General features: G+C 38.3%; 1 protein-coding gene across 7 annotated transcripts in view; it reads left to right on the plus strand.

Annotated features, from left to right (window-relative positions):
• DST (dystonin) overlaps positions 1-15,666 on the plus strand; it is a 296,486-nt gene that overhangs the window by 105,697 nt on the left and 175,123 nt on the right. For 4 of the 7 annotated variants that reach the window (XM_061460569.1, XM_061460570.1, XM_061460571.1 and 1 more), the window contains 3 exons: positions 3,429-3,518; positions 6,362-6,439; positions 8,943-9,035. In XM_061460569.1, coding sequence (XP_061316553.1) covers positions 3,429-3,518; positions 6,362-6,439; positions 8,943-9,035 — 261 coding nt within the window. Of the gene's footprint in view, positions 1-3,428; positions 3,519-4,035; positions 4,135-6,361; positions 6,440-8,942; positions 9,036-15,666 lie in introns of all 7 variants that reach the window. The other 3 variants (XM_061460566.1, XM_061460567.1, XM_061460568.1) reach the window with 1 other exon arrangement.

Here is a 15,666-nt window from a genome sequence, read left to right on the forward strand (position 1 = left end):
GTTTTCCTTACCACAAACATTATAGTATACCTGCCAGAGGATGATGATTAGAAGATGAATCACTTCTGAAACAGTGCTTTAAATTCTTCCTGTCTCCTTTTGACTGATGGAGCCACCTTGCTTCCCTTGTTATTTGTCAGATGCCCTTCAGCCATGCAGTATCTCCCACGTCTTCCTTAAAGAATCTCTTCTCATGCCCAAATTATCAAAGCTACCATACTCACATGGGCATATTGCAAAAAGTTGCCTGAGGCAGCATGTAACCTACTTTGCACGTGGACCTTGCAAAATGTAGGGCTGACAAATCTGCACTTTTATTATAAAGTCACAAGAACTGTTGCAAAATGCCATGGGGCTCTGCAGATCCCACAGATCCATCCGGGGACTCCCATGTGCATCTAGTACTTGTGGTACTGTGTTCCGAAGGAGCCTGAATGTGACAGCAGAACAGGGATGAAATAGTAATATTAGTTTCTTGTGAGTTTAAAGGTCAAAGAATTCATTATATATGTTGAGAGGCAAGACCTGGCCAGGTGTTAGCTAGAGAGGAATGATTTTTGCAAGCTTTTTCTCAAGTGTAGAGAAGTGTAGGGTCTCTTGGGAAGCACAAGATACTCCTTTTAAAATAAGTGATCTGCTGTTTTTAGTGAACATGCTTGCTGCACATCAGTTGCCCAAATACTTCTTTTTAGGTGCACATCTGCTGCTCAAAGTATTGGAGGAAATTCCTCATTATATTGTCTTGTACCAGCATACCAACATAGTATGACCTATGTAATTAATCCTCACGGAATTTGTCAGACATCTAAGGAGTACTGCTGGTTTTCTTGTTTTGACAGCTCTATGCCACCTTCTTCATACACAGTATGAATTCATCTCTGAAGCATCTGTGATTTCTAGAAAGATAAGCTGGGGAAGATGGTTGTCTCTGTAATACTTTGGAAACCTCAGAGAATGAGAAACAAACAGAAGGTCAATAAATGTGTGTTGTGAGAGATGGATCAGCAGGATAACAAAATTATCCTTCATCTAATGGAAAATAAAAGTAGACAGATTAGAAATGGTAGTATTTTTTCATCCTACTATTCAGACACCTGCACATTGGGCAACTCCCGTGACTTCGATGTTGAAAAGAGTGTAGGCATTGGCTTGGTGCTGCACAGATAGTTCTGCTGTGCTGGTGCAGTGACTTTTATATGTACACCCCCTTCCTCTGTCCTTTAACCCAATATCCTTCCATGCCTGTGGTCACCAGCCTGTGCTCTTGCTCTGCTCTGGCTTGGGATTCTACTGTCCGAAGGGAGGTAGAGAATGTCACATTGTGGCTGATGGGGCAGGGAGGAGTGGGGAACCCTCTGTAGGGCTTTATTGTAAAGAAAACTTGCCTGCTTTTGTTGGAACGAGTTTGCCACTCAGTTTGACATAGTTCTTTAAATAGCAAAATAAAAAGTCACAGTTGTTTTGGGTTAAAATTAAAGACCCTTGTGTTTTTCATCTTTTAAGTGTTTAGCGTAATCAAATCTCGTATCAGGGATTTTAATTATATCTACATGGTTTCCCTTTTCCTTCATTCCACCACTGATGTAGTAAGAAAACATCTGTTCTGTTTCTTTGCTCAGCTGAACAGTACTTCAGTATACCAGAGAATTTTTCTTTTGGTTCTTTCTTTTTTTAAATGAATTTTTTACAGGATTATAATATTTTTTTTAATCACAGTTTAAGTTAAGATTATATTATTTGCATATATGTGTGAGCATGTAAACCTGTGTATAAGAGTACTGGTATGTAACTTGACTGTGTATATGCAGAGTCTGCATAAACTTTTTTTGGAAAATATCAGTTGTAATTCCTTATGGAACAGTCTTGTAGATGACTTGTTCTGGCTAGTCTTCAGCACAAGCATAAATATGCTCTGATGTTATTCTCAATTAAGGCTATGGTCTTTGTGAAAACAGATTGCAGGGTAATTTCCTGTTTAAAAGTTTAAGTAAGAAAACTTGAATCAAAAAGCATTTATGAAACTACTCACTGGTATGGAGACCGTTATTTATTCAACAAGATGGATCTAGAAATTCCTCCGAAAGTCAGGTAAACAGAGCTATTGTATGAACCTGATGATCTGGGTTGATTCCTACTGCCCTTGTCTTACACGCAGAAATGTTGGCAGTCAGATAAGGGTCCCATAGATCTTGTATTGGAAGTACAGTTCATCTCTGGCAGAGGTAGTGATGTCAGAAGAAATTTCTGATGTTATGTTTTATGCTCTGTAAGTTTAAGAGATTTCTGATCTGGTGCCAGGGAACTGACATTAAATTGTAGCTGGAAAGCTCTCAACTACATTAAATTGTAACTGGAAAACCCTCAACCCCTGCCCTGGATGGAACTTTTTTGCTTCCAAGAAATGAGGTCCTTTGTTTCATGTTTAAAGAGCAGCTGGCTGAAATTGTGAAAGAAAATTCAGATAAAGTTGCATTTGAGCTAATGCTAAGAAACAAGTAGCTGCCCTGTGGACAGAAATCTCCCAGCTTTGCTGAGCCTGTCAGAAAAGCTAGAACTTTCATCTCTCTTGCTTCTCATTACATCTGTTCCTTTCCTCATGGTTGGCGTCACAAAGGCCTGCTGGTTACCAACCCATCTCAACCTGATCTCGTTGAATGAGGTCAGCTGGCAAAAGCTGGCCATCTATTTTGGGGGGTACCACAGGAGGGAATCAGTTGGGTTGGTGACTGCTGGTGGTAGAGTGCTGCTGAGCTGTATGGAGCATTAACCTCTGTCACTAGCACAGCTTGTGGGAAGGGCCGTGTGTGTCCTTGGCTTCACTAGATCAATCTCATGTCATATTTCTTTGGTATGGTGTATCTCAATGAAAGGGGATGTGTGAGCTATTGGGAAAACACACAAAATACTGGGAAATGTGAGGTGACCAAACATGTTAACTGGTAGATGGTATGCTTTGATTAGCAATAAGTTTAAGGCCAGAAAGTGCATTAACTTCTGGCCTGACTGCAGTGAACATGCATACTGTTGATAGATAATATGTACATTTAGTGTATATTTTCATAATTCATAGGATGGGATCGTTATTTAAGCTGAAATAGGTGGGTATCTGGTATCATTTAAATTGTCAGATACTGATTTTTTTTTCATTGCTATATGCATTCATTACCTATAACTTCATGCTATTTTTCTTTTCCTTTTCAGTAAAATGAAATAAGATGTGATGGAAATGTGTGAGTGTAGACATAGATGTGAATTTTGCCTGTTACAATTAATTCGGGTTTGTAAATTTGTCACGAAAGAGAATAAATTTAAAAAGCCATTCTGAGGCATATCTGAGGTTTATCTGTATATTAAAAGATACATGTTAATATGAGTGTGAATTCTCAAGTATATATGAGGATCTTTAATTTTTGTATTTATCTGTGCAGGTTCGAAAACATGTGAATGACTTGTATGAAGACCTAAGAGATGGACATAACTTGATCTCGCTTTTAGAAGTCCTTTCTGGAGACACCTTGGTAAGATTTTTGATCAGAATGCAGTGATTCCAGTTTGTTACGTATACATTTGCTCTGTTAACTCTGCGTATCGACTGCAGGCAGTTTCTTTGGTATTTTCCATAATATGTGACTTGATACCAAAAACACAAGTTGTATTTCTGTTGGTAAAATATTCCACTGTGAATTCTGTGGGGGAATGTTCTCTTCATTTCCTATGGTCAGTGAGACTTCCTTTCTCTGTAGGGTAATGCGCTATTTTTTCTGTTCTTCCTTTTCTTTACAGTTTTCTTTTAACAAGTACTTGATGCTTAATATCCCTTCACATTAAGGGGAGTAACTTACAAATAACAAGGATAAAATGTCCCTGAAATTGTCTAACACACTCCTCAGGTGTCATTTCCTTTCTTTGTGAGCATTACTTCCCTTGCTTGGTATTTGTTCTCTTCATTATGTTCTTCTTTTCATGCTCTTCTTTTCATTTGTGGTCTGTCTTGTGTTTTTTGCTGTCCTGTCTCCTGTTTGTTATATTCATTAGCCAAGAGAGCGAGATTTTTTGAAGACCTTACGGTTGGTGAGTTCAACAGAAGCATGCGCAATTGAACAGCATGAGGATGTGGAGGATGAGGATAAGGGGGTAGGTGCCGACCCCCATAACTGTACTAACGTAGTGTTTGGAGTGTGGTGTCTGCTAATGTGAATTCTTAGTTTGGTGTGCTGCAGTAGTGTGCTGTAGAAAGGACAAAAGAACTCACATTGGTAGACCAGGATACCTATGTTTATGATGGAGGAATGGTAATGACAAATTTATATTCAACCTTTTTGTGAACAGCTAAAACGCAAATGTTCACGATTTCTTTTATTTCATTAAACTGTACAAAACCATGGCACAAATGTGTACTGAACAACATTATCAAGATATGACAAAATAAGATTTTTAATAACAAATAGGGAAATACCATAATTCCGTTAAACCAAGATTATTTTTTTTCACTTGCAAACAGTATTGCCCATATAAAAGTAATTTGCACAAAGGCTTGAAGGCTCTTCTTTGTGAAGTCAGTGGCAGAAAATTGATTTTTCTTTATTCGAAGCACCAGTCTACTCCACCCAAGGTGTATTTGACATTATACTGGATAATATTTTATTATATTTTAATTCAGATATGCAAAAATATTTAGAATTTATCAAGTGAAATACCTATTTTTGTTGATAGTCAAAGTTACATGACAGCACTGTGTAGCAGCTGCTAAGTATATGGATTGTTTGCAGGGTTTGTCGTTCTCGCAACAAATGCTGAATTATCCTTTCACTGTATTCTAACCATCCAGAAGGGAAATACCTACTTATAAAGTGCAAAATGCTGAGTGCATGTTAGTCCAAGTGAGCTGTTTCATGCCTCTGTAGACCTCGTGTTACCAGCATTTGCTAAAGCAACTTGCTGTCATAGGGTCCAAGTGCCTTCTTTACCTCCCTGTGTGTTGTGTTGCAGTTGTGATTTCAGTGGAATTTGTGTGTTTTTTTTCTGGGGCATAACATAACTCAAAATGCTGTATATTAGAAAAAAATATATTTCCCCTCTGAGATGCTATACCTGAATACATAGATTGGGATTTATTATACCCTTTTTGTTGTGGAAAACTAAGTTCCAGGTCTGCAGTCCCTTGTTCCATCCAGGGAGGCTACTTGGTAGCAAGGACTGAAGAACTTTGAATCCTGGGCTATCGGTGTGAAAAACAAGGGGCTAAATAGAAGGTTCTGTAATGGAAATTAAAATCATTTGTGTCTTAGTTTATGCTTCTTATTCAGCTCCATTTCTCATGTTTCTTTTTGGCAAGTATCTGATACTCTACAGGGGGGAAAAAATGGCAGTTGAGGAAGGCATGGGCTTGTCTGTGTGTTTCGTAGTGATTGAGAAAATACTCATATTCATGGCTGATCCCTAGCAATTATAGTCTGCTTCAGTTTATTGCTGTCAAAGTTTGTGAAAAATCTGAAATAAGGAAGAATAATAGAAGGATTTGGATGCGATGACATAAATTTAACTGCTTTCCCATTGCTGATCTGTGACAGCTAAGTAAAGTATGGTTTTTCTGTGTGATTCTTCTTCTTGGTGATTTTACACTAACTGCATGCAGTTTTGCCATGTTTCCATTAACATACCACTCGTGCTTATTTTGCAGTTTCTTCTTGCTGGTTTTGACTTTGCTTTGAAAAGAATGACTTGCTACTTTTTTTTCATGCTCTATGATGTACTACCCAAGTCAAGAGTTTAAACTTACACTCTAGGGCTGTATATATTGTATTATTCTGTTTTGAGGAAGGTATTATCTTTATTAGAGGCTTTAAACAAAAGATGTATCACTAGCATAATGATTATGCAGTCGTACCGCTAATAAGCAACATTAAATCGTAAAGTTGCATACAGAGGTAAAGCTTTTCCATCACAGAGTTTACCAGAGCAAAATGAAGGTTCATGACATTACTTATATTTCGCTTTGCTTAGTACACTGTGAATCTTTTATAATAATAAATGGCAGTTTAGCATCTGTAGGTAGATTTATGTAGGGACTTTTTTAGCCCTCTTAGCCTTAATAGTACTTAAATGTGCCAGGGAAACAGCTATCAGCCTGCATGGATCAAAGTTGCAGTTTGGGACCACTGATCCCTCCTGCCATTCACTGTGCTAAAAATTGTCAACTACAGTTTAAAAAAGTAAATAGTTAAAGCACGTTTTTCCACCAAAGGTGTTGGCTTCATTAAAACTGCAGAGCTTCACATGTGTTACATGGTATCTTTTAAATCAGACTGTTTGTTCTTTTGTCTGACAAGAAAGTCTCACAACTATTGTTTTCCAATTTTAGCCCCGAGAAAAAGGTCGGATGCGTTTTCACAGACTCCAGAACGTCCAAATTGCACTTGACTATTTGAAAAAACGCCAGGTATGGTGGAAAGTTTAATAAATGATAATGAAAATTTTGTTACCTGTGGCTAATAAATAAATGCCTCCTGCTTGGTCCTTTATGATTGCTGTAATCAGGTGCTGGTGTAGGCTCAGCTTGATCTCATGCTTGGCAAAGGTAACTTTACACCACCCTTCTCTGAGCAATAATATCAACACACTCCATGTGGTATATGATGCTAAAGAGTAGAAAATTCTGGGTTCAGATCTTTGCGAGTTGCTTGTAGTAAAGTTAACTATATTCCATGCTCCCAGGCAGTAGCTGGTATGCGGTTTTGTTCACAACCGAATTTTGAGTGCAAAATGCAGATTCAAAGCAATTAGAACCTTGTGTGGGAGTTCCTTGTTTTGATTATATTTATTTTGGGAAGACTTTTTCAAGCCTTGATCCTGAATGAAAGAAAAACTGGTGTCCTAGAGAGGCAGCAGAGTCACCTGTGGAAGATTGAGGCTTAATTTCACTTGCATTTGCTTTAAGCCAAACACTTGAAACACACACTGCTGGGTGGTTTTCTGTTTCTGCGAGTGTCTTTCTGCTCTTAAATTTCTTTTAAGCATTTACAGGGTCCTTGCTCTCTCCTTTGCGAACAGCAGTAGTAAAAAATGTCTAAAACATGGAAGGAAAAACTGTGCCTTGCTATCCATCCCACCCAAATGAACCCATGCTGGAAACCTGCTCCCTGATCAGTTGATTTTAATTTATTTTTAAATTTTACTTGCTACTTAAAAGGTCTGAAAATCTATGAGGTGGCAAACCAACAACAGATACTTAATTTGGTTATAAAACCAGATGTCCTTTCATATTTTGAGTAAAGTTGCCTTTTGGGTCAGTGATGGGATATGTGTGCACTGAGAATTCAATCCTGCTTTGCTGGTTTCAAAGTGAACCTTTCATGTTAACCTAAGTGAGCCGTAGAACAAATGCAAAATGAAGTGAAAGGACAGCTACTTGAAATACCAGTCACGGCACCATTTTTATGCAGCGAGACCTCTGGACAGGCTGCACCATGCCTTATTTATGCACAATAGATGGTGTGTATTAAGACGCAGGAGATGTAGGATCAGGTCATCTTCATGTTTATGAATGTGCACGTGTTACTGGGAACTGCAGGTCTCCATCATCTGCCATTGGTTGTGATCCGAGTTTTTTTGTATTGTCTTTAAGCTCACAGTTTTGTGAACATGGCTGTACTCCACTGTACAGAATGCTTGTAGGGCTTTGGTTGTCTTGGCAAGTTGCCACTGGGACTTGCATTTGATAAAGGTTTCATCCTCCTGTTAGGTGTTTCTAAACTGTATTTAGGAAGTAACTTGCTCAGGTTGGCTGTATAACCTCCAAACACAATGCTTTATTGTGATTGTAAGGCAGAGAGATCCTATATGTTGATAATTTTGAAGCCTGACTTGGAAAGACAGAACCCAAAAGGCAAGCCATGTTTGACTGTCAAATAAAACATTTGACAAGTATGTCAAATAAGACAGTTTTTACAGATATGTCAAGATAGTTTTGCCAAACACAAACAGCTTTTATAATGCAGTGGGAGGAGGACATTTGGATTTGATTTTAATTTCTTTTTTTTGAACCATGGAATATTCTGTCTTTCTTCCAAAGAGTGTTTTTGGTTTGGTGGTGTCCTCTCCCTGCCCCCGGTAATAATTAAGATTATGTGTGCAGATCAAAAGCAGGACATGCCTTTGCTTGTTCGGTTGTAGCAGGATATATGTTAAAAAGCATATGCATGTAACTTTGCTGACATAAGCAAAAAATGCCTTTTAGCTGAGTCATCTTTATTTGCTAGGCTATATGGATACATAATAACATGTAGAGAAATTAAACTTAATAAAAGAAGACAAAGAGAATTATTGATCTCAGTCTGGATGTGAGTTTATTGGAGTGACAGTAATCTCAGCCTTTGTTTTAATCCTGTTAACCATTGCATGCTTGTAGTACCATGAATGAGTACAGCAGCAGAAATGGTAATAATTGTAAACCATTGGTTATTTAAATGGGATACTAAATCCTTGGTCTTGTAAAGCCAGACTGTTGTGTTTTAGCAGACCAGTTCTCCTGCGGCTGAATCCCTGCTCTGGTGCTGCAAAGTGTGGGGGGAATAAAGGCAGTGATAGCTTCCCAGGTCAGAGCACTGCCTTGAGACTGATGCACCAGTTACAGATCATCGTATTCTTGTTGTCCTTTCTCCTTCTGTCAAGGACTGAGGTGAAGGGTAGTTGTCACAGGGAGTGAGTGGATCTGCTGGTGTGGTGACAGCTGAGACATTTTCTCAGGTTGGTGGGAGAGAGCAATTTCTGGAAGGCTGCTGGCAGCCAGAGTGCAATTCCTTTCTGCTTTTGAGAATTAAAAAACCCAACAGAGTAGGCTCAGACAGTGACTAATGTACCTTTTATAGTCACACCTGTGTAACGCACTATGTATCTGTGGTATTTATTTCAACTTTCTATGTATTTTCTTTCCACAATGGCAGGTGAAACTGGTTAACATCAGAAATGATGACATAACAGATGGGAATCCCAAATTGACTTTGGGGTTGATATGGACCATAATTTTGCACTTTCAGGTAAGCCTAGTTTTGCTTGACAGTATGTTCTTGGTCAGATTCTTGTGCAGAGTATGATGAATGTTTCAACTTAGACAGGGCTTCATATAGACTGTGCAGAAATATAGATTATGTCTCTTCTGTAACGTGTATTTGAAGGTTTTGATGATATAACTTATTTCATCATGTAAACTGAGTCTGAAGGTGTTGTTTGTTTGCTAAAGTAATGTCTGTGGAGAAAAAGGAAAATCAGTTTCGAATGTCGTTAGGGACAATAGCTGATGTATTCCAGCATTTGGACAAACTGTCTTGTTTTATTCTACAGACTTCTTTTGATGAGTTATTAAGCTACATTAAAAAGTTTTAAAACTTTTTTTTTCATTCCAGATCTGAATTTCTCTGCTGATAGGAGTATTTTAGCAAGTACAACTCAGCCTTTTTAAGCAGTTCATAACACTTCAGCACTTGTTTTTAGACTAGTGATGGTAACGCGGGTCGCACTAGGTGGCACTCTGGTGGTTGTACACTGGTGTTATTGTGTACAGTATAATGCAACCTTACAGTGTGTGGTGTTAAATTGCTCCTCAAAATGAGGCTTTCATAATGGCTGTGGCTGTAGATGATGTAATTCAGATGGCAGATAATTCCCATTTAGTGACTGCAGCATTGTTAGCGATGAACTCCCTGCTGTGGAAGCATTTTAAATGATCAGCAAATTACATGATCATACAGAAGAAAACATGGTTTACTTAGGAATATCCCACACTGGATTTATGACTGGGAAAACTTTTCTTAAAAAAGCCTCCAGAAAGGCAGCTAGAATCTAATTTGCCTTTCTGCAAATCCTAATGAAGAACAGAAAGACATGAATAGGGCCAGCACGGCCCTGGTCTAAACAGGGAGCACAACTTAGCCCAGGCCAGTGCACAGGGTGAAGGAGAAATCACTAACTGCTCACCACTAGTAAGGACCTGAAATTCCCTCACATCTCCCTTGTCATGCCAGTCTTTGCTCTCACATGGAGAAAGAAGGCGAGGCTTAAATATATTTAAACATGACCCACCGAATTAGGCAGTGATTGAATGTTGCTGCGTTTTAAGAAATAAAGATTATTAACAACTTATTAATAGAAGCTATTAGTGGATGTGAAATCTTTACTTGATGTATGCTTTCTTTCTACACCTCATTAATATTTTTTTGTAGGATGAAGTTGTTAGTTTTTCTTTCTAGCTGAAGCAGAGGACATCTGACACAATTTTCGCTGCTTATAAAAAATGATGAAAGTTAGCATTACAACTATAGCGTTACTAGTTGTAGTTGTAAAAGAAGGAAAAACATTTATATAACTGTAACTAATTAGGTGATATGGTGCAACAAGGATTTTCCGCTCTCAGGTAGCCAGCTCCATATGAAATCTTTTGAAGCATTTAAATTGTAGCTGAAGCAAACTTACTTAACTCTGTCCTGACCTCTAGTAACTAAATATCTGCGAGTACAGTGCAGATCTACCAGAACAGAACAGAATATTTCAGGTGGAAGGGGCCTACAACAGTCATCTTGTGCAACTGCCTGAGCAATTCAGGACTGACCAAAAGCTAAAGTATGTTGTTAAGTGCATTGTTCAAATGCCTCTTAAACACTGACAGGTTTGGGACATAGACCGCCTCTCTAGGCAGTCTGTTCCAGTCTTTGAGCACCCTCTCAGTAAAGAAATGTTTCCACAAGTAGTGGTTCTTGTACTAAATAATAAGCCTTATCAATAAACATGAAATAACTGAAGAACAGGATTTAAAAAAAAAATTGTCTTTTTTGCTATTAATGTCTGCAGTACCTGCACTGAATGCAAAAGGGATTTTTAAAGTGATCTAAGAGACACCCTCTGTGCTAATCTGTGCTAGCCTGGCATTTGCTTGTATGCCACTTCTTTTGAAGTATATGGCGACTTGGTCTCATTGACACCTGTATATGGCAAATTTGGATTCAGACTGTTTAATGCACTTCCAAAGACTGTGCATACACTTCACACATTTTTTTTTTGCTTCACTTAGATTATGAATGAGGGAAAATCTGAACAGAGAAAACTAACAGCAGTCTTCACAAAGGGATGAAGCTTCATGATAACAACTGTGTTTATGCATGGAGTAATCCTGTAGATATTGGTAAAGTTATGATGAGATTCAGTTTGAAATTAAGACACCTAAATCCAGATGCTTATGGGGAGCCGTGTTTATATGCACTGTGTTTAAATTGTCCCTATAATCTGATAATCTGAATGATAAAGGTTTAGTCTACAGAGCCAATGTAGCCTAGAGGGTGAGTCAACTAACCAGCTACTAGAGACTCATTCATTTTACTAAACATAAACATCTCTGTTGTTGGAAATTTATGAGACATCCATGTAAGTATGAGAAATATGACATAGGTCATATGGGAAGCCCACTATTATCTGAGAAGACACAGATCAGGCAGGATAAACTGCAATTTAAATGTTGGTAAAGATATTTAGCAACAGATTTGAGGCCTAGCCAATACAGTGGGTGAGGCTGGTGGAGCAAATCACATCACTTGCAGTAGAACCATAGAGCACCTGCTGAATTGTTCAGCTGTCTAGCATAAGTACTTAGTGTGATCTGAGATTACACATCATATCCAGTAGCATATGCAGTGAGAAGGAAGCTTCCTTAGGTCCTGTGGGATATATGCTATCTGCATGTAGATATCTCAGATAGTTTTGAATTCTAGTCAGTCGACTTTCTTCTTGTGTCTCTACTTCAGGGTGTGAAACATTGCTGTTGATGCATTGATTTTACTAACTATCTCTCCAGGGTGTTTGATTTAGTGTCATAAAGACAGATGGCGTCTGAGTAACATCTGAGGTGTGCTAGACTATCCAGCACATGCATGTGGAGTTCTTTGATGAGACACCAGATGTATGAGAGACCTATGCTCTTCCAGACCTGCAGCTGGAGGCCAGTTGGTATATAGCTGAATATTTCAAAGAGCTCTAGAAACCCATATATATGAAACTAAATCCTGCCTCCACTGGAAAAGATGGTCTCTTCAAGATCTAGCCAGCATTTAAACATGTAGACACATATGTTAGGGTGTCTTAATCTGAACTGTTCTTTAAATTTTCCCAGCATTTGCAGAAGTAGTTAATTTCATAGTGAGTATAAGGAAAAGTTTCCTGGGTGATGCTACTGCCTCTGCTCCATCATTTATGTCTATTCTAATAACAGTGCAACCTTGGAGGTAGTCAAGATGCCAGGTATTTTTTTTTGGCTGTTGCTTATGGCTGCTTGCTTCTCTGAATCATAACACTTATCTGAATGATAATATTTCCTCAAAACAGAAAATCCTTCTGAGTACTGGAAGGAATTTAGGAATATTTTAGGGAAAAGACATGATGAACAAAAATGAAAGATGATATACCTTTGAGGATTACGTTTCTCTTGCATCTGAATTATGCCTAGAGATGGTAAAGGCTTTGTGACTTTTTTACCCATGAGTAAATAAATATAAATATTGTTCTGAATTATACCACTGACTTTCGTATTTGCACAAGTCCAGAAATTCTTCTGTGTTCAAAGTAATTACATATAAGACACAGAAAGGTGGAATGGGAAATCCAGTAGTTTGTTGAGTTACTAGAAAATAATCTGTCCTGTGGGTACTGAAAATCTCCGAGACATGTATGTTATTAGGATTTAGGCAGGCTTTCAGTGTGTACATTTCACATGCTTTTAATAACATGCAGCTTTTAAAAATTCATTTTCTTAATGCAATAACTAATGTCAGTTATTTTCCTGGCACCTGTAGAACATGCTAAATCAGATGACAGTATTCTGTATAATTATAGGCTGTATGTATAAATATCCAAATTAATACTTGAATGGACTCGTTCTTCAACACCCAGTATATTTCCACTGATGAAACTGGAGATAAGCAGCTATAAATGAAAGCAGAATAGTAACCACAATTTTAGGAGGATAATTTGTGTGAAAGTTGGTGATTGCTTCTTTTCTACCCACTGCAATCATTCTTTAATTTAACAAGTGTCAAATATTCAGAATAATTTGCAGTTGGTTAAAAAAAAGCATGACAAAACAAAGCAAAAACTGCAACTTTAAATTTTCAGGCCTCCAAAATTAGGCCTTTGTGAACTTAGACCTGCAGAAATGTTTGGAGCTTCTAAGTCATGACTCAGTGACTTTTTCCATTTCAGTTTCATCATCATTTTGCAACTCAGGAACTGCCAGCTTTTCCTTCCACTCTCCCAAGCTCCCTGCTGTCAAGCCTCTTTTCAAGGTGCTGCTTTCTCAGGCTCCAGTCAGTAACGTTTTTGTCTGGATGTTACAGTACAGTTATATCTCTCTGGCCAGATGGGTGCTGTCTCTCAGGCTTCCTTGGGACACATGTAACCTCTTCACATTTCTCCTGTCAACCAGCAAATACTTTTCTTTTTTTTTTTTTTGCTGCTGACTTCCCATAAACTAGTGAACAAAATTCATTCTTTGTCAGTCTGCCCCAAAGCAGTCTATAGACTGTTCATTTGGTTCAGCAGATCAGTAGTTAACCTTTTACCTGTGTTGGGCAAAAAAGTAGGAAGGGTGGATTTGTTTGTAGATGACTTGTCTGAGGTAAAGGGCAGCTACCCAGCCATTTCTCAAGTTCCTGATAACCCTTACTGCAGTTAGGTCTCCAAACCTGGAACAAGGGTAGTAATTAGATGTGTTGGTTGTGAAGACTGTAGCCTTGGAGCCCAAGGGTTGAAGTTTAATGTGCCTCTGCTTTAAAATAGCTAGAACAGTTCAAGGTCTGATCTCAGAGATATAAAGATGGAGCTATGTTGCCAGTTGTCTAATTAATCTCTGGCTATAAGTGGTCATAGGATAAACTGTATTGCACCTGGGAGCTGCAATTTCAGTAGCCATGGCAGCAGACCTATTGTTCAGCATTTAGTGGGGTATACTCTTCCTGTATTTTATCCCTCAGCTGAACTCTTAGTTATGTCTTCTAGAATTCTTCAGCAATTCAAGAAAAAAATGCTGTCTCTCAGGTAAGAAAATGAGTATGGAGTTCTTGGAATTTCTGGGTCTCTTCTGAACCACATCAAGGATCAGAGGCATTAAGGCTCATTGTGGAGTTGTATTTAGATTTTATCTCTACAAATAGTGGGATATCTGTAGCAGGATCAGCTTTATGAGCACTTTGCTCATCCGCTCGATTCTTTTTGTCCTTAAGCCCATAAAACCACTAACAAGGAGCAAATTCCTGGTTTTGTAAGCCATGTCACTGGGTATAAAGCCTCTCCCATTCAAGGTTATGGTTTCTGGTAGCTCAGTGGTACCTGAAAGCTGACCAGTGCTTTCAGATTTTGAGGAGTGGTTGCCAGTCCACAGCTCAAACAGCTCTGAATATAACCCTTTGTTTGTGCTGGAAAGGATTTATTTTTTAACTTGTTCTCTATCTTGAGCTGCTTAAATTTTCACTTTCTCTTTGGCTTATGTTTATCTCTGTCATTTTGCATGTGACCTATGGGCTGTACAACAAAATGCTTGCTGGTTATCTGGTATGCTGTTTTAGTACCATGAAATGACACGTCCCATTTATACTAAATGCTCCATTGCTTTTGCTGTGTTGCATAAACTAAAGAAGAGGGGGAAGGGATCTTAGATCCAAAATTACCTGAAATGCATTCCTGGTAGGCTTCTGATAAAAGATATCAGGCATGGTTTCATTGGCAAAGTGGATTAACCTTTCCCTTACAACATTTGCTAACTACAGGAAACAAATGATAGAGCATAAATTAGCAGTGTTCAGTGTACAAAGGATGAATGGTCTCAGTGGTTTCCAGACTCAGAGATACGCAGATATTTGACAACATTGCCAGTATAATGTGTAATACAGCTGTCCCATGTTAAGAACATAATGCATTTCACAGATATGATTGCTAAATTGCAGAAATCTGTGGTTGAATGCAGACCTGTACAAGTCTGTATGAGCTACTTCATGGCTCAATTTTTGTTTGCTATGTCTGAATGTTAACCTCTTATTTGTGATTAAGTAGCCTCTAAGGCAGATCAAATTGCAGACAAGTGTTGATCTAATCCTTTATTCATGTTACACTTCCTAAGGGTTTATGCGACCAGAAAAGGCTTTCACTAATGTCCTTTTAAAGCTTTAAAGCATTGGTGGGTAGAAGTTTGTACATTTGGGTTTTCCATTTAAAAAAACAAAACCAAACAAACCAACCAAAAACCCTACAACAACCAATGATAGTGTATTTTTAATAGCTTTGATCATCTGGATCTTTGGCTTCAGCCAGCACTGAGCTTCCATTCTGGTCTAGTTAGATGTCCGACTCAGTCACTGATGTGCTCAGGTCTTTGCTATGTTGTGGTGGTTCTCATAGACTTCAGCGGTAGTCTCTTCTGATGCTTTAGAACATTGTATTTCTTTGGTTTAGTAGACAGGTTTAGACAAAAGTTCAATTTCCCCTTTCTGAATATCCTGTTTAATCCTGTTATGTCCGTCTCTTCCCTTGCAAAGAACAAAGTTGCGATGTTACAGATTTTCAGTTAGTGGTCATTTTGTCTTTAGTTATGCACACTTTCATTTGTCATCTTCCCTTAACATGGAATATGATTTT

Source organism: Pezoporus flaviventris, unplaced genomic scaffold (genome assembly GCF_033815535.1).
Source record: "Pezoporus flaviventris isolate CSIRO_AGI_PZ_B2104156 unplaced genomic scaffold, CSIRO_AGI_Pfla_v1 ptg000031l, whole genome shotgun sequence".
Classification (NCBI taxonomy): Eukaryota; Metazoa; Chordata; class Aves; order Psittaciformes; family Psittacidae; genus Pezoporus; species Pezoporus flaviventris.